This window comes from Nicotiana attenuata, chromosome 2 (genome assembly GCF_001879085.1).
Source record: "Nicotiana attenuata strain UT chromosome 2, NIATTr2, whole genome shotgun sequence".
NCBI classification, from domain to species: Eukaryota; Viridiplantae; Streptophyta; class Magnoliopsida; order Solanales; family Solanaceae; genus Nicotiana; species Nicotiana attenuata.
The window spans coordinates 5,349,724-5,372,169 of NC_031990.1; the positions used below are offsets into that span (position 1 = coordinate 5,349,724).

General features: G+C 35.6%; 3 protein-coding genes and 1 long non-coding RNA gene across 4 annotated transcripts; 2 read left to right on the forward strand and 2 right to left on the reverse strand.

Annotated features, from left to right (window-relative positions):
- LOC109215997 lies at positions 7,253-10,651 on the reverse strand. Its single transcript, XM_019380128.1, has 5 exons — positions 10,357-10,651; positions 9,012-9,059; positions 8,721-8,894; positions 8,032-8,622; positions 7,253-7,707 (listed from the first exon to the last, which is right to left on the reverse strand). The coding sequence occupies exons 1-5, from the start codon at positions 10,649-10,651 to the stop codon at positions 7,253-7,255; spliced, it is 1,563 nt and encodes a 520-aa protein (XP_019235673.1).
- On the forward strand, positions 11,156-14,526 carry LOC109216005 (alpha-galactosidase 1-like). Its single transcript, XM_019380137.1, has 14 exons — positions 11,156-11,178; positions 11,717-11,775; positions 11,882-11,938; positions 12,260-12,294; positions 12,400-12,503; positions 12,592-12,667; positions 12,755-12,813; positions 12,918-12,983; positions 13,094-13,177; positions 13,261-13,325; positions 13,396-13,478; positions 13,572-13,662; positions 13,780-13,970; positions 14,434-14,526. Exons 1-14 carry the CDS (start codon positions 11,156-11,158, stop codon positions 14,524-14,526), a joined length of 1,086 nt encoding a protein of 361 aa, XP_019235682.1.
- Positions 15,399-16,012, forward strand: LOC109222609. Its single transcript, XR_002067431.1, has 2 exons — positions 15,399-15,472; positions 15,686-16,012. It is a non-coding gene; the product is annotated as an uncharacterized LOC109222609 (long non-coding RNA).
- On the reverse strand, positions 20,904-22,172 carry LOC109216014 (uncharacterized mitochondrial protein AtMg00810-like). The gene has a single exon (XM_019380146.1). The coding sequence runs from the start codon at positions 22,170-22,172 to the stop codon at positions 20,904-20,906; it is 1,269 nt and encodes a 422-aa protein (XP_019235691.1).

Below are 22,446 nucleotides of genomic sequence, written 5' to 3' on the forward strand. Positions count from 1 at the left end.
TTTTGAACAGTATTTTCGCTCAGATTTATCTTTATATAAAAAGTGGCTAAATTTCGATTACTTTTGAAATTGGGCTATTGTTGAACGACCAGTTGTAAATCTGTATTTTTAAAATTTACCCTCGTTAGCTCTATGATTTTGTCTCCATGCAACGGGGTCAAAGTGAGTCTATGAAATTATGCCATAAAGAGTGATCATATATAACACCAAAAAGGAATATATATATATATATATATATATATATATATATAAGCGACTAAGGAGAGGAGCTCAGGGTCGTTCATTGATATTTTGGTAAATTTGATGGTAATTTGTTGTGGCACGTGCTACTTCTTTTGACACGCTAAAACTACGTACGCCTTCATCTTAAGTGTTCTTTCTTTGATACTTTAGCCTGTTTTACGTGCGATGGCTCTACAATTATTAGGTGAGGTTTTTCTTCTTTTTTCCCTCTGTTTATTTTCCAATATTTTCTGATTATCAGTGTTATTTATATTTAAGGTGGTCTTCTTATTATGTTTTGAATCTTCCATGGAAGATTTAGCTTGTTTTCGCGTAAGTCCCCTCAAGATTTCCTATAAGTGTGAGGCCTTAAAGCACTCTCATGAGTCGCTTAAGTGATGCCTTACCTTCCACAAGAGATTATGGACTAGAACCAACTTAGATGATCATAATATTAAATGTAGGACGTGTATTGGAAGTGTTTTAGGGTCTAAAGAGAGCCCTAGAACTAAGCCTAGTTGGGAACTATGCAATGGGCTAATTTTTGAATGAATTCCCGCAAGACCCGGCTTCGAACGAGTTCAACTCCAAACTATAAGGATTTACATGGTGATATACCTATCAATTAAAATCTCATTGAGTCTGGTTCCAATGCATCAAACTGTTTGTCATTTGAATATTTCTACAAAAAGTTATGGCTATTTTACCAGATAGTGTCCCAACTGCGCGTTGAGATTGTCAGGTGCACGCCATCGCACAAAATAAGGTTTTTCTGCCTTGTATGCGTGCCCAGCTGCGCGTTCACTTGCCCAGGTGCGTGGAAGAGCACATGGGGAACCCTATAAATACCACCAAGGTCAGGGAGAGAGAGTGGCTAACTCATTTCTTTGAGCTAGGGCTTGCTCTAACAAAGGGAATCCATCATATACATCCCTCCCATGAACCAAGAAAATATTTTTGGAGTATTTTGAGTCAATTACTACTCCTAAATACTTGTATTAACAAGGATTAATCTTGAAAATCCAAAATTTCCATTCAAATTCTCAAATTGGTCAAGAACACCACAAGTTGGGATTTTCAAGAGTTTTACTACAAGAGGTATGTCTACAATCTCTAACTTATTTATGTATGAAATATGTGTTAGGACTTATGGGATGGTGATTGTAAGCCATGAGTGCCTAACCTAGGTTGTTGTAGAGATTTTTAAAATGGTTTAATTGATGACATTGATTGGTTGGGAGTGAATTGTTGGGCATGCATGTGCTAATGGAAGTTGTGGATGGCCTAAGAATGATTGTAAGGTGGGTCATTGGTGTGGAAGGTGGTTGTAAACGATCCAACCGATAGTTTTGATTATTTGCATTCCGTTCAACTATTTGAAGTCTTGAGTAGCTTTGTATAATGTGTAATGACTTTTGTGAATTGTCGATTTGGTTTTTAGGTAATTTAAAAGAATGATTCTCAACTAGGAAGCTTTAAGTTGGGAGAGTTGACCAAGTTTGACTTTTGTGTATTTGACCCCGGATTAGAGTTTTTTTAGGTCAGGATGGTGATTTTGGACTTGGGCGTATGTCAGAAATTGTATTTTGATATTTCAAGAAGGTTTCGGCACTAATTGGCAAAAATTGGCAATTTGAAGGTTTAGAATGTTTATAAATTTGACCGAAAGTTGACTTTGATGATATCGGGTTTGGATTATGATTACGGGAATTGGAATAGCTTTATTATTTCATTTGGGACTTGTGTGCAAAATTTGGAGTCATTCCGAGTTGGTTTGATACGGTTCGGCACGAGTTTTGGAAGTTAAAAGTTCAAAGTTCATTAAGTTCGATTTGAGGTGTGATTCGTGATTTTGATGTTGTTATGTATTATTTGAGGTCTCGAGTAGGTCCTTGTTATGTTATGGGACTTGTAGGTATGTTCGGACGGAGTCCCGAGGGGCTCGGGCATATTTCAGACTGATTTCAGACCATTGTTCTTCATATTTTCATTGCTGGTATTGATGGTGTCTGAAGCCTCAATTGTTCTCCGCGACCGCGAAGATGAAGACGCGATCGCGTAAGGTAAAGTTTGGAGCTGGGATTTTCTGCTTCGCGTCCGCGAGGTATAGACCGCGTTCGCCTAGTTAAGGGAACTGGAGCACCGCGTTCGCGAAAAAAGAATCGCGATCACGTAGTGTTGAGACGGGGAGCAGAGCTGGTGATTTCTCTTTCGCGTTATGTGGGTCAATCCATATACGGAATAAATTTGATCATTAGAAATGTCTTGTTACTTGTTTAGAGTTAATTGATGAACTTAGAGAATAAAGGAAAGTAAAATTTGAGATTTTTTATATTTATGTTATAATTGATAATATGTGTTTTGTGTAATATAATATATATTTTGGTACGATATCGGTATTTCGATATTTCATTTTAAAATACCAAAATACCATACCTAATGCCATTTTTTTTAAACTTAAACTAAATATTATACCGAATACCAAAATACCGAATACCAAATACAAAAAATTTCGATTTCGACCGGTAATTCTGTACTTACCAAATTATGCACAGTCCTACTTTACACTGATTGTTCTATTTCAAAATTGATAAAGTTTTTTCTAATGCTAGATTTTATTTTAGTTTGGTGAACAGCAATACTCCTATTTTATTTACATTGAAGAAATAGAATAAAAGTATTTTCTTAATTTTCGAATATATCAAGTTAAATTCGTCAAAGGTCTAGCTTAGTTTCTTTCCAGCAATTCACCCACTATCAGAAGTTAATACTGTTTATCCCAAAAATGAGTAACAATTAAATTTGTACGTAATTTAAAGAATATATGATTTAATTCAATACGAATAATTAAGAACAACAAGTAAATGAGTTAAAGACAAAATAAATGACCAAACCAATCGCAACGTAATGACCGAGCCTGGTCATGGATTGAACAGTAGAATTCATTCTCGATTGGACCCTCGATTTAAGCTTGGTCGCGGTGAAGAAAAGAACAAATGAATAATGCCTTGAACAATAGCTAGAAGACAAAAATAAACTTTTACTGCTTTGAGTTGCCTGTTACAATGTTCCAGAATAAAGAAAACCTTCCCCTTCGTATAGTAGGGGAATTTCAGTCTTAGTACAAGTCTAAAAAAGATAAAAATCTTCTTTTTCTGGTAATTGTTGATCGGCAGTTGATATTGAATGGGATTCGTGCCGTAATATCCGGTTGAGGGCGAATATTACGGCTTCCTGCTCGTCATGCATAAACGTTCACCACGTCCCCTGAGGTCCAGAAGCTATACTTGGCCCGAGCCCGTAATTTCACGGTGTCCGATTTTAGTTTTATCATTCATTCCTCCGAGGTTTCGATAAGAGGAGCTCCTGGCTTCTATTATAATCACTTCGAGCCGTGTGACGAGTGTCTGGTGTGTATATAAATTAAACTCGTACTCTGTCAAATTATAGTATAGAAAGATGTCGAACCCACAGAGATTGGTTTATCTATTCTACAGACGTTTCTTGTTTTAATTACTATTTGAAAAAATCAGAAAGAGTTGAGTTGTAAATTAACTAACTAAAAATGCATATATAGAGCAGTAGAAAATATTATGTTTTTCACAAATATAATAAAAGGTGTTGGGATCCTGACTTCACTTAATATTTCTATTATATAGTAGAATTATTATTCTTCAATTTCTATTTCTCAAAAAGGTATAAATGCCACGATTACAAATATATATTATTACTCAAGTTGAATAATTAATTGCACTCCTCTCGGTTATACAAATTAATCTTCAAAATAGTAACACTAAAGAACCAGAAATATATGATTGAGCTAAAATATGCTCTTGATAGTAAGTCCCTTTCGGTTTCCCTACTTGTTATAACTTATTATTACACCATTCGCCTCTCTCGATTACAAATAAGTGTAAAATTAATTATAACGTAAAAGAGATAGATGTTACTAAATAAATATTAACATTTACTAATACTACATTTAACTATATTATTTCTTCCGCCTCTCTCGATTACAGAATTAATAAACAATTAATATGTAGTATAAGATAGATAGATGTTAATAAATTAAATAACGTCTAACTGTAAAAGCAGATAAAAATTAAATAAATTCTAGCTCAAGCATGTGAATTTGAGGAATAATATCTACTATAATATAGAAATATTAAGATCCGTCTTTCTCCCAACACAAGAAAAGTTACTCCATACTGGAACTAGTATTAACAATGGAAATATTCTTGTCCATTAAATAAGAAAATAGAAAGAAATATTCAAGAAGAATAATTCCCCCTATTTAATCAAAAGCAGAAACTAGAGTAATTTTTTACACTGGAATTTATTTAGAAACAACAACTAAACCACTATTGTGATTTAAAAAAAAAGATAACTCGATACTAGTAAAAGAAATAAAATAGAGAAACTTATTAAGAATTTGGATTCAGACTTCTAGCTCTAAGCTTTCTCTCTACTGTGTTGCCTTTCTCTGATCGAGCAACATCTTCTTATATAAGAAAGTTTCATGATGACGTCTGGATTTGGTACTAGATTTCCATGGCAAATCTAGATTTTGCATTTGCAGATATGAGAATTCATCATTCTAAGTTTAGATTTCGTCGATTTCATCATGACAAATCTAGATTTTGCATTTGCAGAATTTGAATTCTCGATTTGGTGCTAGATTTCAATGGCAAATCAAGATTTTAATTCATTGCAGAGATGAGAATTCTGCAATTCTAAGTTTAGATTTCATCATGGCAAATCGAGACTTGGTGCATTGTCACGGCAGTAATGACTCGTAGCTCGATTTCACACTTCTCGGTTGTATTTTTCTTCATGCCGCGCACATAATTCTTCTATAATTATTCCTGCAAAATAAAGTTAAGAATATGGAGGAAACATGATAATTTATATATTTTTATGAGAGAAATTATGTGGTTAAGATCAGGTAAAATACACTTATCAAATTCTCCCATACTTAAACTTTTGCTCGTCCTTGAGCAAAGAAAAAAAATGAACATAGTAACTAAATACTTTAAGTGAAATCATGAGAGGTTTTGACAGAGAAGAATTGACCAAGACCAATCCACGAGTTCAAACAACTTTCAGCTGTACTCATGTTCACCAATTGAGAACTGAAATCATAATATTTTCTAATCCCAAGTGTGTCTCACTGAATGAAGAGAGATGCCCATATATCACATAATATATAGATATAGGATCAAAGAAGGGCATAGATAAAAATATATACTCACTCTCAACAAAGAAGTACCTCAAGCTACTGGAAATAACCATAAGCTTGACTATCATGTGGTTCTCCACTAATATAGGAGTCTCTGAGTTAAGATCATGTAGGACTTTTGCAAGGTTGTAAAGTAGGCTTTAGGGATGGGTAGGATACATATAGATAATAGTGACTCAAATTCCCTATGGGCATTACACATTTATTTTATCTCTTAACTACAATTGCCTTTCATCTCATTTAAACAATAAACTTCTGTTTTGTTTCATCCCTTTCAATTTTTTTTTATGGAGTTGCCAACTTTTCTTTGTTGCTTTTTTTTTTTGTGAAATTCTGAAGCAACTATTTTTTTTAGTTCTTACGACAACATCTCAAAATATCGACAACTTCAAACAATTATTCTTTCACCAGTTATTTACAATTACACCTCACGCCAAGATTTTTATATTCAGATCAACTCTTAAGGTTCCCGAAAGGGAATTGGGTGAACAAAGAACAAGTCATAACAACAAACAGGCTAAGGGTTAAAGCATGGCGACCAACAAAATAATAGATAATTTATTTAGGCACGACTGGGCTAACTAGGGATAAAAATTATTAAGGTAGGTCAATTTAGGCTATGGCTCAACAAAGAAGGCCTACGTTCATTTCTTAACTCAAAGATCTACCTAGAATTTCGCCTCAATCCACATTCAAGGCAAGTTCTAGATTTCCAGATAAGCAGGAGAACTAGACAATATAAGCTAACCGCACAATACACTTGGGCTAACGAAAACCATGATTTCAATCACCAATAAGTAAGTATGAGTTTAGAAAAGTGATCATAAAACTCGTGAATGGTACTTAATCGAATTCGTCTTTTCTAAATGTCATGCTTTTCAAGTCAAATCAAGTTTAGCCAACTTATTTACCAAAACAAGTTAAAACAGCTAAAAGTCCTAAAAAATGTTCAGTTCAAAATATTACGACCATGGCAAAGAACTGAACAAGAAATCCATGGAAGTATATGTTATAAGTTGCCTTAAGAATAAGGCAACCAAAATTTTTTCATTTTTTTTATTTTTATAATTTTACTAAAAACATTTATTTTAGTTGTAAAATATACTCTCTTTTTTTTATTTAACCGAAAAAAAACTTGAAAGAAACACATATATAACAAACATATTCCTCTACCCCCAAGCTTAAATAATGTCATGTCCTCATGACAAATAAATTAAAAGTAAAAGGAGATAAAGGAGCTTCCCTGATGTTTTTCGATTCTAGCCTCATTTCCTTTTTCTTGGCTTCTCAAGGTTTTTCTCATATAATAAAGACAAGATTATGGCAAAGAAATGTTCTCTTTCGTGATAGGAGAAAACTTTCATTGTCTCAATCATGAGAGTGCTTCTTTATTATGGAAAAATATATTAATACATACTACATACACACATATATATAATATAATACAAACATGCAATTATTTATTATTTTTTTTTTACCTTTTGTTATATAAGAAAAAAACTAATTTTATTATATATATTTACTAAAAGGAAATATTATATGTTACTACTAATAATTTAAAGATTAAAGAGAGGGAAAGAAAATAGCTCTGAGTTTAACGTTGCCAGCTCGACTTATTTTAAAAATTAGGCAAAAAGAATTGTTGAAGCCTGTTTGTCGAAGAATCTGCTGATATAACGCTTCAAACGACGACCGTTTACTTTGAATTTGTCTCCCCCATCTGTATGTTGTACTTCAATGGCACCATAGGGGGTCACTTCTGTTACTGTATATGGTCCTGTCCAGCGTGACTTAAACTTTCCTGGGAATAATCTCAATCCTATTGTACAACAGAACATGATCTCCAACTTTAAAATCTTTATGGCGGATGAGCTTGTCATGCCACCTTTTTGTCTTTTCCTTGTACAATTTAGCATTTTCATATTCTATAAGTCTTAACTCTTCCAACTCATCAAGCTGCAATAAACGATTTTTATTTGCATCTGGTAAGTTTAGATTCAACAATTTTATAGCCCAATATGCTTTATGTTCTAATTCCACGGGTAAATGACAAGTTTTCCCAAAAACTAGTCTATAAGGAGATGTGCCTATGGGAGTTTTATAAGCAATTCTGTATGCCCATAAAGCATCATCCAATTTTAAAGACCAATCTTTTCGAGAAGAACCAACAGCTTTTTCTAAAATTCTTTTTAATTCTCTGTTGGAAACTTCTACTTGCCCGCTTGTTTGAGCATGATATGGAGTTCCTGTTTTATGAGTTACTCCATATTTTAACAACAAACTAGCAAATTGTCTATTTATAAAATGAGTTCCTTGATCACTTAGTATAACTCGTGGAGTTCCAAATCTAGAAAAAATATTTTTCTTGAGAAAAGCACAAACAATATGAGCATCATTTTTTCTAGTAGCAATTGCTTCTACCCATTTTGAAACATAGTCAACGGCTACCAAAATATATTCATATCCGTTTGAAGGAGGAAAAGGACCCATAAAATCAATGCCCCAGACATCAAAGATTTCGCACACAAAAATAGAGTTAAGAGGCATTTCGTCCCTTTTTGAAATGTTACCGATTCTCTGGCATTTATCGCAAGTGGCGACATAATTCCTTGCATCTTTGAATAGAGTAGGCCAGAAAAATCCAACTTCAAGTACTTTAGCTGCTGTCCTTCTTCCGCCATAGTGTCCTCCTGTAGCCCCATCATGGCAGTGACTTAAGATGTTGTTCATTTCTGTCTCCGGTACACATCTCCTGATTATGTCATCTGCACAAAATTTAAACAAGTAAGGATCTTCCCAGTAATAATGTCTTGCTTCTTTTTTAAGTTTTTTCTTTTGTTCATAAGAAAAATCTTTTGGAATCCATCCTCCAGCCAAGTAGTCGGCAATATAAGCAAACCACGGTGGTCGATTTATAACGGTTGTGACTGAAAATATATGTTCATCAGGAAATTCCTCTTTGATATCTTTTATCTTGGTAGGAGGATTTTCCAAACGAGACAAATGATCAGCTACCTGATTCTCAGAACCTTTTCGGTCTTTTATTTTAAGATTGAATTCTTGCAAAAGGAGTATCCATCTTAGCAATCTGGGTCTAGCATCTTTCTTTGCTAAAAGGTATTTTAAAGCTGCATGATCAGTATAAATTGTAACCTTTGTTCCTATCAAATAGGAACAAATTTGTCAAATGCAAATACTACTGCAAGTAGTTCCTTCTCAGTTGTAGCATAATTCTTTTGAGCTTCATTGAGGGTTCTACTTGCGTAGTGAATAAGCCTGAAAATCTTGTCTCTTTTTTGTCCCATTATCGCTCCTACTGCTGTATCACTTGCATCACACATTATTTCAAAGGGTTGGCTCCAGTCAGGAGAAACAACAATTGGAGCATTAGTCAATTGTTTCTTGAGAATTTCAAATGCATTCCTGCAATTATCTGAAAATTCAAACTTCACATCTTTCATCAGTAGGTTAGTCAGAGGTTTTGAGATTTTTGAAAAATCTTTTATAAACCTTCTAAAAATACGTGCATGCCCTAAGAAACTTCTAATACCTTTAACAGTGGTAGGAGGGGGAAATCCTTCTATAAGATCAATTTTAGCTGTTGGCCCAAGATCAGTTGAAGTTTTGAAGAATGACAAACGAACTCAGTGAAGGACCAGGTTCATCTAAGGAGACACAGTTGTTATGGCCCATACACATGAGATGCACGTGAAGAAGATAAGTCCTTGAGATCAAGAAGCAATATCTTGATGAATATCTTCTGAACTGATCGAAAAGATTGCATATAGGATAAGGAGTTGAAGTCTCCTTATGAAAAGAGAATTACATCCGGATCAAGAATATGGATTAGGAGTTAGAGTTGTTCTTGGACTCGAATTGTCAAAGGATCCACAATTCGAGTTCTTATCAAACTCTGATTACTAACTCTATAAATATAACGACTGTTCTCTTTTACAGGTGTATGCACATAAGCAGAAGTTAAGCATATTTGAGAGCAAAAAGATCAAGTCTGATTTGCAAGCAACATATGCGAGATACAAGTGTGCACGTCTGAAGCTACATGAACTAAGATAGAAGAACCAGTTTCATCATTGTGTTTATTCTAAGTCTAGTTCAATTGTAGTAGGTTTTCATATTGTACCTTTCAGCTTTCCTAGAAGCAATTGTATTAGGTACTCTGAGTATTCAAGTTAGAGTTAACTTGAAAGTGTCGCAACAGTTGAGGCTGTGTGCTACACTGGGATTAGAGTTAATCCTTAGGTTTACAAAGAGTTTTGTAAATGCAGTTTTTGGCTCAGTGATTTTAGTGGAGTTGGGAAAATCCTACTGAGTAGTAGGTCGTGATTTTTTCACCTTTTGAGCCAGGTGTTTTCCACGTAAAAATCTCTGTGCACTTTACTTTCAGTATTTATTATTCTGCAAACTGCTGTAGTTAGAACACTTAAAAGAACCAGGTTCTTCTAACGCGAAAATTAGGTACCACACAAATCACCCCCCCCCCCTCTTGTGTGGTATTGACGTTTATAACATCACCTTTGTGCTACCCAATTTTTTAATCATAAATGGATGTACTAATATTAAAACATGTTAAGCGGTATAAACTATTAAATCACTAGTTTAGTATATATTTTTGTTGTCAAAAACTTAGCCATTGAAGGGAGCTTCAGCGTGAAGAAGAAGAAGACTGTTTTGGGAATTTTTTCCAACTAATATTTCACTGTAGTAACTAACTATTATATACATCCATACAAAATAATAACTATGACCACTCTATGTTCTAACATGTACACTTTGGTCCTAACTAATTGGATAAACAAACTAACTAGTCCAAGTCTAATTACAAGTAACTTCCAATACTCCCCCTCAAGCGGGTGGATGAAGAATGTTCAAGACACCCAGCTTGCCTAGTAAAAAATGATGTTGCCCTGAAGGTAATCCTTTTGTGAGAAGATCAGCTTGCTGATCCTTAGATGACACATATTGAGTAGTGACCAGTCCTCTTTTGATGTGTTCTCGAATGAAATGGCAATCGATCTCAATGTGTTTAGTCCGTTCGTGGAAGATAGGATTAGCAGCTATTTGCATTGCTGCTTTGCTGTCACAAAACAGTGAGATTGATTGCACAATGGATACTCCTAATTCTGAAAACAAACCAAGCAGCCATACAACTTCAGAAACTGCTGATGCCATGCTGCGATACTCTGCCTCTGCACTGCTCCTTGACACACTNCCTACTGAGTAGTAGGTCGTGGTTTTTTCACCTTTTGAGCCAGGTGTTTTCCACGTAAAAATCTCTGTGCACTTTACTTTCAGTATTTATTATTCCGCAAACTGCTGTAGTTAGAACACTTAGAAGAACCAGGTTCTTCTAACGCGAAAATTAGGTACCACACAAATCNACCCCCCCCCCCCCCCGTCTTGTGTGGTATTGACGTTTATAACATCATAAATCATACTTTTTCCGTTAGTAAATTAAGTTAATTTGATTATTTCCATTTACTTATTTTCTGATCTTTTACTTTTTTTCTTTTCATCTTAAACTTCACGGGTGGATGTACTATATATGATGAGGTCGCATTCACTGTTTTCACTTTGAACTATATATACTAAGCTAGCTGCCAATGTCACAAAATATATATATATATATATATATATATATATATATATCCGTCTCTGTGTTTGCTCTTTGTTGCGATGGATTTAGCTCTAATTAATCTGTAACGATCAACCAGAAAAGGGGAAGAAGTAAAGTTTACGTACAAATATTTGAAAGTGGAGAATAATTGCGTGTGTGCATATTATGCTTAGTTAGTACTAGTTTAACTTCTATATACCGGCAGTATAAAAGAATTTTTATATACATCATCTAAAAGATAAGTAACTATAATTAACTGTGCATAATAAATTGAATTAGTTACTTGAAAAATAAGGCTGCGTACAATAGACCCTTGTGGTTCGGCCCTTCTCCGGATCCCGCGCATAGCAGGGGCTTAGTGCACCGGGCTGCCCTTTTTATTAAAAATATTTTACTTGAAAAATAAGACACGCAACCTGCTACAACATGTTAAATTACAGTAATATAAAATTTTTACACTATCAATAAATATAAGTTAAATCATTGTATATATTGTCACAATAGAGTTGTGGTTGCATGATTCTATGCATCCACTTTCTTAAATCATGGATCTTGGCTCTTTCTTGCAATCAGTTAACTTTTGGCAATTTTAACTAACAAAAGCAAAATATTTATTTTAGATGGAGTAGTTGGAATCATTTTGGCTGCAATATTGATGAGAAAGTCATAAGAGAAACTGGTAAGTGTTAACTACTGATACTATAAGTGATTTATATACTACTATTTGTTATTTGCCTGCATTGCTTAATTTAACCCCTGATGTTGAACTTTCTTTTGTTTGACAGCTGATGCCTTGGTTTCAACTGGTCTTGATAAACTTGGATATAATTATGTTAATATAGGTATGTCCTCAACTAAAGATGGATCCAGGATTTACATTTACATTCCGAGTCCAAAATAGTTGCGTTAAGGGTGGCGGATCCACCCTGCAACCTATGGGTTCACGTGAATCCAGTAGTTTTTGTTCAAACAGTGTAAATTTGTTCGAAAAATTCACTAAATATCTACAAATATGTGAATGTGAACCTAGTTACTATTGAAAATTTACTCGAGATTGTTGCAGGAACCCATAAACATTAAATTCTGGATCCGCTCAGGTTACACCATAACAGAAACTGATAAATACTTAAACCATGTCCATGTGTAACATTTTTCTTTTTTAGATGATTGTTGGGCCGAACCTCAACGCGACGATAAGGTACCCTTGTCTCAACTGGAAACTGTGTTTGGTACTGCAATTCAGATTATTTTATGTACTATCTTCCTTATTAGTTTTCTTTACTTATAAAATCTAAAATTCCAGGGAAATTTTGCACCTAAAAAGTCCACATTTCCTTCTGGAATGAAAGCTCTAGCTGACTATGTTCACAGTAAAGGTCTTAAGCTAGGAATCTACTCAGATGCAGGGTAAACTTGCACATAACATTCATTTTAAAAAGATATCGTATTTGATCACGAAAGACATCATTTTAAGAGATTTTATTTTGTTCTACAGGTATTATACTTGCAGCAGAAAAATGCCTGGTTCACTTGGTCATGAGGAACAAGATGCAAAAACTTTTGCAGCATGGGTGAATAATACTTTCCTGATTAATCTTGATATTTTTTAATTGTAAAAAAATTCGAATACATTTGTAAGTAACAGCATTTTCCTTCAGGGTATTGATTATTTGAAGTATGATAACTGCAACCATGATGGAACAAAGCCAACTGCGCGGTAAATATTTGGTGTTTCTGTTCACCTCGTGAAATCATGTGTGACAGATTCCACTAGTCGTCTATCGCGTGTTCTTTTCTTAACCGGGTATCTGTCTTGTGTAGATATCCTGTAATGACAAGAGCTCTAATGAACGCAGGACGGCCAATCTTCTTTAGTCTTTGTGAATGGTGACAACAACTTTTTCCCTATTAAAGATTACACTTATGCTTTCTTCTTCTGTGCTCTCATTTCACACTATTATATTGATGCTATGTATGTACCTATTTAATTTATATAGGGGTGACTTGCATCCGGCGTTGTGGGGTGGCAAAGTAGGTAACAGCTGGAGAAACACGATTGATATTCAGGATACATGGGAAAGGTAATACATTTATAAATTGATAGATTTCATGTATACTTTGATCTTGAATCTGAAAATCTTGTTCATTTATCCTTGTTTGACAGCATGATTTCGCGAGCAGACCAGAATGAAGTTTATGCAGACCTTGCGCGACCTGGTGGTTGGAATGGTTAGTATTAAACATGATGCTTTTTAGTTTTTTGTTAAAATCCCACATTCTTACAATTGTTTGAAAACAGATCCTGATATGCTTGAGGTGGGAAATGGAGGGATGACAAAGGATGAATACATTGTCCACTTTAGTCTCTGGGCGATTTCAAAGGTAAAAAAGACAGGCAAATTTATATTTCACTTCTTTTTAGAACTATTTGTGACAGAATGTATGATCCATTTTGAGCTTTGTTGCTAACTCCAGGCTCCCCTTATCATCGGTTGTGATGTGAGAAACTTATCAAATGATACCAAAGAAATACTTGCCAACAAAGAGGTCATTGCTGTGAACCAAGGTACTAAACCACATATTATGTTAACAACAACTAGTCATTAGTTATGATTTATACGCGAAACCAGGTCCTTTTGAGTAGTTTTCAAGGTATTAATAGTCATTTCATTGCTTTAAACAGATGAATTAGGTATCCAGGGCAAAAAGGTTAGAATGCAAGGCGATCTCGAGGTGTGGGCAGGGCCTCTATCAGGCTATAGAGTAGCTCTATTGCTTCTCAACCGCGGCTCTACTAAACTAGAAATAACAGCTCTCTGGGAAGACATTGGGATCCCTCCTAACAGTGTTGTAGAAGCAAGAGATCTTTGGGAGGTATGTGTTTATGTTACAAACTTAAAAATTCCTAACTCTGTCATATGGAAGATTCCTGGATAAAAGATTTCAAAGTTAATCACAAAGGCAGAACTTTAATTTATAACCATTATTCACTCACTGATTGCTACTCCCTCTATTTCAAAAAGATTGGTACTATTTCCTTATTAGTCCGTTTCAACAAGATTGACACCTTTCAATATTTCTTGAATAAGAAGCATTTATAGCCACACGAATTCTATATGACAGGTTTAAGGCCACAAGTTTCAAAGGTTTTACAGCCACACAAATATTGTGGCTTATTTAAGACCAGATATCTCAAAAGTCTTCTCTTCTTTATTAAAGTTCATGTCTAGTCAAACTACGACAATCTTTTTAAAACGGAGGGAGTAGCTCTTTACATATTGTGGGATTATTTTTGCATTTTGGTACAAAATAACATGGTTGTGATTTTGAGATGCAGCACAAGACATTGAAGACAAGATTTGAAGGGAATTTGACAGCAACAGTGAACTCTCATGCATGCAAGATGTATGTATTGAAGCCTATTGCTTGAGGATTCAAAGGATGCTTTGCACCACACTACTCATTTCTCTTCCTCTCAAATTTGTTATGCTTTAATACAAAGATAGACTAGTCATTTGTAGAATTAAATATCATTAATTAGATGGAATGCAAAGTTCCTTCCATTATATACTAGTAGTTGTGTTTTCTCTATATATAGCTTTATGATTTTGATTTTCAACTTCAGTTCCACATATTATAATAGATCAATTTGGTATTTTCTTCCAAATTTGATCTGTATATCAGTACATGATCCTGCAATGTATCTTGCGTAAAGTAATACGGTTTTTAAAAGGGGAGCTACGCCTATTGCCTATCTCAACGTATCTCGCATAAAGTATTACGATTTATAGAAGGGGAATTATGCCTATCTCAATAAAAGTCTACGATTAGTTTGAAGAATTTCTCGAGATTCGAGCAACTGTGGATGATAATAAGTACTCAGTAAATACGGTTCCCATGTATATAGTTTACTATTATTTGATTCCTTTCAAAAAGGTGACTATGGATTGCTTACTAGAATATTTTAGTTGCCTACTTGTATTACAAATATTATCGATCAGGTTCATATTCATTTATCACATGCATCTTACGAAAATAATGTATCCAAGATCAGGTCATCAATTTATAGGGGACAACTTAAGAAGCACAATTCACGGTATGTTATTTTTTGGAGATGTTCCATGCAAGAGATTTTAAAATATAGACTGATTATTTAAGGGGATGTCAACAGAAGCACGTCTTGAGCATAAAACTAAATTAAAGAATTTATTAAAAAACAAAAAGAAACAACTATAGCACGTGCTTGACAGCTAGTTCATAATTAAAGTGGAGGTCTATAAATTATGACCACTGGAAAGCAAAGAGAAGTATAATTTCTATCATGGCATTGATTAAGCTTTGTTCTATTTTCGTTGTTCTTCTTGCAGCAGTCACTGGTTAGTATCTATTTTTACTATCTTTAAAATTTTGATTCTGCTTGCTTTCCATTATGTATTTAGGTACATATGTGAGACTATATACATATTTTGTACGTATGCAAGAATATGCATGCATCTTTATCCATGACATTTAGATTTTAGACATGTATGTTTTATAATGATGTACTGGTTATAATTTGATTTTATAATTATGATGATAAAATATTTCAGTCAACATGCCGTGGATTTCAAAGACACAATTCATGGCTACACTCGATGTTAAGCATGATCTCTCAAGAATTACGAGGAGGTTATTCCCGCAACTTAACACTTGTTGGAATTCTTGCACTTCTGACAGTGATTGTAGTGACTGCTGGATATGTTGTACTTGTTGGTACAACGCTACTCTATTAGAAGATAAACCTTCCTGTAGGTTTTGAGATTTCAATCTAATTTCAGTGTTTTCGTCAGTCTTTTCTTAGTTATATATTTGTGAGTTAAGCTTTGTATTAATAATGAAACAAAATGCAAAGAGCTGATGTTGGCAAGCAGCGACTATATGTTTCTCGTAAAGAGGTACTCAATGCTTATTCAACTGTGCCAAAATCAATTTGGAGTATGGACATATTCTGGTAAGCTCAAAAATGAAAAAATAATTTTAGCAAAACCAGATTTGGAATAGGCATCACGTATATCTCGCGCGCAGGGGGCATATAGACCCGTTTTGCCTTCAGGACCAATTTCTCATGTGCACGAGACCACTCCCTTTTACCATCCCAACAAAGAGCAATTCAATATAAAGAGAAGGAAAAGACTTTCCACCAGCAATGAGGGACACTTTGTCTTTCACAAAAGACAAAGAAGTAAAGAAAGAAAGGGACCACAAAGAAGTCTTTGGCTTTGCATTAACAAGATTAATAATACCAACAAATTGCACTTCAGATGCACTTAAGGCCAATAAGTCTGAAGTTAAAAATTGCACTTCAGATGCACTTAAGGACAAAAAGTCTGAAGTGCAACAAACGTTTTCATTCACTTAAGATCAATAAGCCTTAAGTGAAAATTTACATTTCAGATGCACTTAAGGCCAAATAGGTCTGAAGTGAATGGTTTCATGCGCTTACGGCCAATAAGTCTGAAGTGAAAAATTACACTTCAGATGCACTTAAGGCCAAAAGGTCTAAAGTGCAACAAACGTTTTGCTGCACTTAAGGCCAATAAGTCTAAAGTGAAAAATTGCACTTCAGATGCACTTAAGGCCAAAATATCTGAAGTGCAACAAATGTTTTGCTACACTTAAGGCCAATAAGTCTGAAGTGAAATGTCACGACCTAAAAATCTAACTAGTCGTGATAGCACCTAACTCAGCCCGCTAGGTAAACCAATTAACCTCTATCCAGTTCCAATGACATTTAATACGACAAATAAGTAAAAGAAAATATCTGAATCTTATATATTTTCCAAGGAGTGGTAGGACAAATCATTAGCTTCTAAAATTAGAATTTACAATGCTGGTGTAAAATAAAAATACATCATCTGTCTGGATAATACATAAACAGATTTTTCAAAAGTCTAGAGCTGCCATGAACAAGAGGCAGCTATAACCAGAACGCATGTACATCTTCAAATCCAGCTCCCGTCGATCACAACAACGTCAGCAACCAATATCTGCACGCAAGGTGCACAAGTGTAGTATGAGTACAACCGACCCCATGCACTCAATAAGTAACAAACCTAACCTTAGGTTGAAAGTAGTGACGAGCTGGAACAAAGGTCGGGTCCAACACCAATAGCCAACAACAATTCATAACAACTTAAAGCAAGTAATAAAAGAAGTAACACATAGATAAAAAGCTCAATTTATTCATAGTTCCCGAAAATAGTTTCGCTTTTCAAGTACATCAGTGAAAACCCAAGTCTTTTACCGAAATTGCCAAAATAAGAGTAAGTTTAAAAACTGTAATTTTTCCCAAAAGCTTTCCACGGTAAGTGCTTTATTTTTCAAATGGCATGAGGAAAATACATCTCTATGCTTATATGTCAATATGTGTGAGAAGTCATGAATGACGTGATACCGTATACCATGAGGAAAATGCATCTTTATGCATGTATGTCAAGTGTGCATGTCAAATGTGATGCAATTCAGTGATAAAATCATATGCATACTCCCAGAGTATCAATTCACTCAGTCTTCCAAGTCCCTCGGTCCTCCCAATCACTCGGCACTCGCACTCTGTAAGTACCTGCACTTACTGGGATTGTATACAGACTCCGGAGGCGCTCCTTCAGCCAAAGCGCTATAACAGGCCAATCATGGCATAAATCAATAAAACATGCTGCGGCGTGTAGCCCGCTCCCATCATGAATCACATGTTGCGACGTGCAGCCCGATCCCATAAACATCCTCACCATCAGGACCTCGGCCTCACTCCGCCATCAATCTCTCCAGTCTCTCAGGCTCTCAATATCATGAAAAATCTACCCAGAAATAATGATGTGATGTATTAATAAATGGCAACAGAGACTGCGATATGATATGAATATGAATGCGTATGACTAAGTATGTAAATGCAATGTAAGCAGATAAATCAATAGGATAAGTGACCTCAGTAGGACCCGACAGGAGAAGCATGTATCCTAGACATGGTTTCTAATATGGGTCACAGATCAATAGCTCTAATATGTAGAGATTCATGGTTACAGATAAGATTAGGTAACTACACAGTTCCACAGGGATAACGGAGTCACAATTCACACGATGCACGCCCACACACCGGTCACCTAGCATGCGCATCACCTCCACACCAAACACATAACACGTAATTCGGGGTTTCATACCCTCATCATCAAGTTTAGAAGTGTTACCTTCCTCGAACAAGTCAAATCCAATATTGAGCAAGCCAAACGATGCTCCAAAAATATCATCCTGCACGTACCGACCTCCGAACGGCTCGAAACTAGCCAAAAGCAACTCAAATACATCAACTAAGGCCAAAGGAAGCAAACACAATCGATAATGGTCGAATCTTTAATCAAAAGCCCAAAATCGGCTAAAAAGTCCAATTCGGGCCCGCGCCTCGGAACCTGACAAAACGTCACAAAATCCGACAACCCTTTCAATTACGAGTCCAACTATACTAGTTTCATCCAAATACGACTCCGAATCGATTCTCAAAACTCAAAAACTCGGTCTATGAAACTTTAGGCTAAAACCCCCAATTTCTCTTTTGAAATCAATCAAATGCCAAAAAAGAAGATATATTCATGAAATATAATCAAAAATTGGTGGAGAACACTTACCTCAATCCATATGCTGAAAATCGCTTCAAAAATCGTCTCAATCCGAGCTTCATAGCTCCAAATATGCAAAAATGTCTGAAACCTTCGAAATAGAGTACCTTATACAGTGTTCCAGGGGTACCCTTCACGATCACAGTCACAAATCTTGCGATCGCGATTACAAAATTTTGTAGGACAATTTTTTCCCTATGTGATTGCGCCCATTTCCCTGCGATCGCGATGAACAAACTTCCATTTAACTCTTTCCAACTTTTCTCAGACACCTTGTAGTATATTAGTCATAACATTTTGTACAAAACCCAAAATGACAAATGGTTTGATTTATGAAAATTAGACATAAAGAGCTACAACTTTCATTTTTTAATCAGCTCCAAATTCCTTATAGATTGCAAGTTATAAGCTTCCAAAGTCAGGTCAGTGCAACAGGGATTTTCTTCTATGCGATCGCAGGATATCTTCCGCGATCGCGAAACACTGCACCATTTTTCCTATTTTACTCTTCGCTATCACGACCAAATCCATGTTATCGCAATATACACCTATGTAGCCAAAATCAACAGCTAAAAATGGCTTAGAAATGGTCCAAAACCACCCCGAAACTCACCCGAGCCCCTCGGAACTCCGTCCGAACATAGCAACAAGTCTCATAACATACACGAAGTCATTCGATGCCTCAAATCACAAGTAACAACATCGAAACGATGAATCGCACCTCAATTCGAACTTGAATGAACTTTGAACTTTCAACTTCCAAAGGATGAATACATTGTCCACTTTAGTCTCTGGGCGATTTCAAAGGTAAAAAAAGGGCAAATTTATATTTCACTTTTTATTGGAACTATTTGTGCTTCTCAAGACAGAATGTATGATCCATTTTGAGCTTTGTTGTTAATTCCAGGCTCCCCTTATCATCGGTTGTGATGTGAGAAACTTATCAAATGATACCAAAGAAATACTTGCCAACAAAGAGGTCATTGCTGTGAACCAAGGTACTAAACCACATATCGCTTAACTATGTCTTCAACACGCCCCCTCACGTACTTGCTTGATTCTTTTTGATGAGCCAAGCACGTGGAAATTCATTTTGATATTGGGTGGCGGTGAGACTTGAACTCAGGACCTCTGCCTGTTCTGATACCATGTTAAAGAGTTTGACCATCTCATCTAAAAGATTAAGTTGTTAGAGATAACACACTTTTATTTACTTAATTACGTCTTCAACATATACGTGAAACTAGATCCTTTGAGTAGTTTTCAAGGGTATTAACACACTCGTTTTAATTAATTTAAACAGATGGATTAGGTATCTAGGGCAAAAAGGTTAGAATGTAAGGCGAACTCGAGGTGTGGGCAGGGCCTCTATCAGGCTATAAAGTAAGTCTAGTGCTTCTCAACCGCGGCTCTACTAATATAGAAATAATAGCTCTGTGGGAAGACATTGGCTTCCCTCCTAACAGTGTTGTAGAGGCAAGAGATTTTTGGGAGCTAAGTCACACCTCTCTACATCCCTATATAACAGTCATTCACTATAACACATTTTTCTTGGAACCGGTTTGTATATTAAGTTATAATATATATTTTCTATAATAGTACTTTATTATATCAGCCAAAAAATATCTGAACAAATGAGGCTGTTAGAGAAAGGTTTGACTGTATGTATTTAATTTATGTACAAACTTACAAATTCCTAACTCTCTCCTATATATGGAAGATTCCAGGATAAAAGATTTCAAAGTTAATCACAAAGGCAGAACTTTTAATTTATAACCATTATTCACTCATTGATTGCTAGCTCTTTACATATTGTAGGAATATTTTTGCATATTTTTTGTTAGAAAATAACATGGTTGTGATTTTGAGATGTGTCAAAATAATGAAGAAGATGGAGAAGAACAGCTCACCTTGGATGAGCTCTAATGGCGGTTGAGAGGAGCCATAAGAAATGAAGCTTCTGGAAGATTTCTACTCAGTTTCATCAGAAAAGGAATTGAAGTATTTTTGTACTATTATGAAACAAAATACAGAAGAAAATGAATTAGCTAGTTACTACAATGTATCTACCCCTATTTATACTATGTATCATCTACACATCTACAATACAACAATACATAAATATATACACGTGCGTTAATACCCCCCCCCCCCTCCCTCAAGTTGGAAGGGAGGGACTCACAGCCAACTTGCTAAGTAAATTGCAATGTTTTACTCCTGTGAGGGGCTTTGTGAAGATGTCTGCCAGTTGATCATTTGTGGAAATGTGATGCAGTGTAATGGTCCTTTCGTGCATTTGATCACGCACAAAGTGACAGTCCACCTCTATGTGTTTGGTGCGTTCGTTGAATACAGGATTCTTGGCTATGTGAATTGCTGCTTGACTATCACAAAAGACTTGAACAGGTAGTGTCAAGGGAGCTGCCAACTCTGCAAGCAATCTAAGTAGCCAAACTAACTCTCCAACAGCTTGTCTAGCAGCTCTATATTCTGCTTCTACTGAGGATAGTGATATGGTCTGTTGTTTCTTTGATTTCCAGCTGATTGGACCATCCCTTAGTAGCACAACATAGCCACTGACTGACTTTCTTGAATCAGGGCAGGCTGCCCAGTCTGAGTCACAAAATGCTTGAATTATGTAATCATTGCTATTATACAGGAAGATTCCTAAATTTGGATCACCTTTGAGGTATCTCAGTACATGATAAGCAGCTCTCAAGTGTGGCTCCCTAGGACTTTGCATAAACTGACTCAAACATTGCACACTATATGATATGTCAAGTCTGGTATTGGTTAGGTAGTTCAACTTGCCCACTAGTTTCCTGAAATGTGAGGGATCAGGAAGCAGGGGCCCTTCATTTGCACTCAGCTTAGTTGAGGGATCCAATGGAGAGGTTAATGCAGAATACTTCATACAATCAAATTCTGACAGTAGATCCATTGTGAACTTTCTTTGTGATATTAATACCCCATTATCTTTGTATAGAATTTCTAAACCCAGAAAATAGTGTAGTCTGCCTAGGTCTTTTATTCTGAAGGTCTCATGTAGATACCTCTTTAGAGCACCTATTTCTTTCAAATCAGTCCCTGTCACTAGAACATCATCTACATAGACAGCTACAAACACCATTGAACTTCCATTCTTTTTGTAGAACAGAGAATAATCTAGCAGAGAATGTGTGTATCCTTTGGAACAGAGAGCTTCAGTTAACTTCTCATACCATTGCCTACTTGCTTGTTTCAAGCCATACAAGGACTTGTTCAATTTGCACACTAAATTTGACCTATCAACAGCTAGACCTTGAGGTACTTCCATGTAAACCTCCTCATGGAGGTCTCCATGAAGGAAAGCATTATTCACATCTAGTTGAAAAATATTCCAGGCCTTCTTTACTGCTATTCCAATTAAAGTCCTAACAGTTGTCATTTTAACTACTGGTGAGAAAGTTTCTGTATAATCTACCCCAGCTTCTTGAGTATAGCCCTTCACCACTAATCTTGCTTTTAGTCTCTATATACTCCCATCTGCCTTGTGTTTCTCCTTATAAACCCATTTACATCCTATTGCTCTCTTACCTGGTGGAAGAGGAACAAGACTCCAAGTATGATTGGCATAGAGAGCTTCAAATTCCTGATTCATGGCTGCTTGCCAGGCAGGATCAGCAGTTGCATCCTCATATGACCTGGGTTCAGTCTCATGA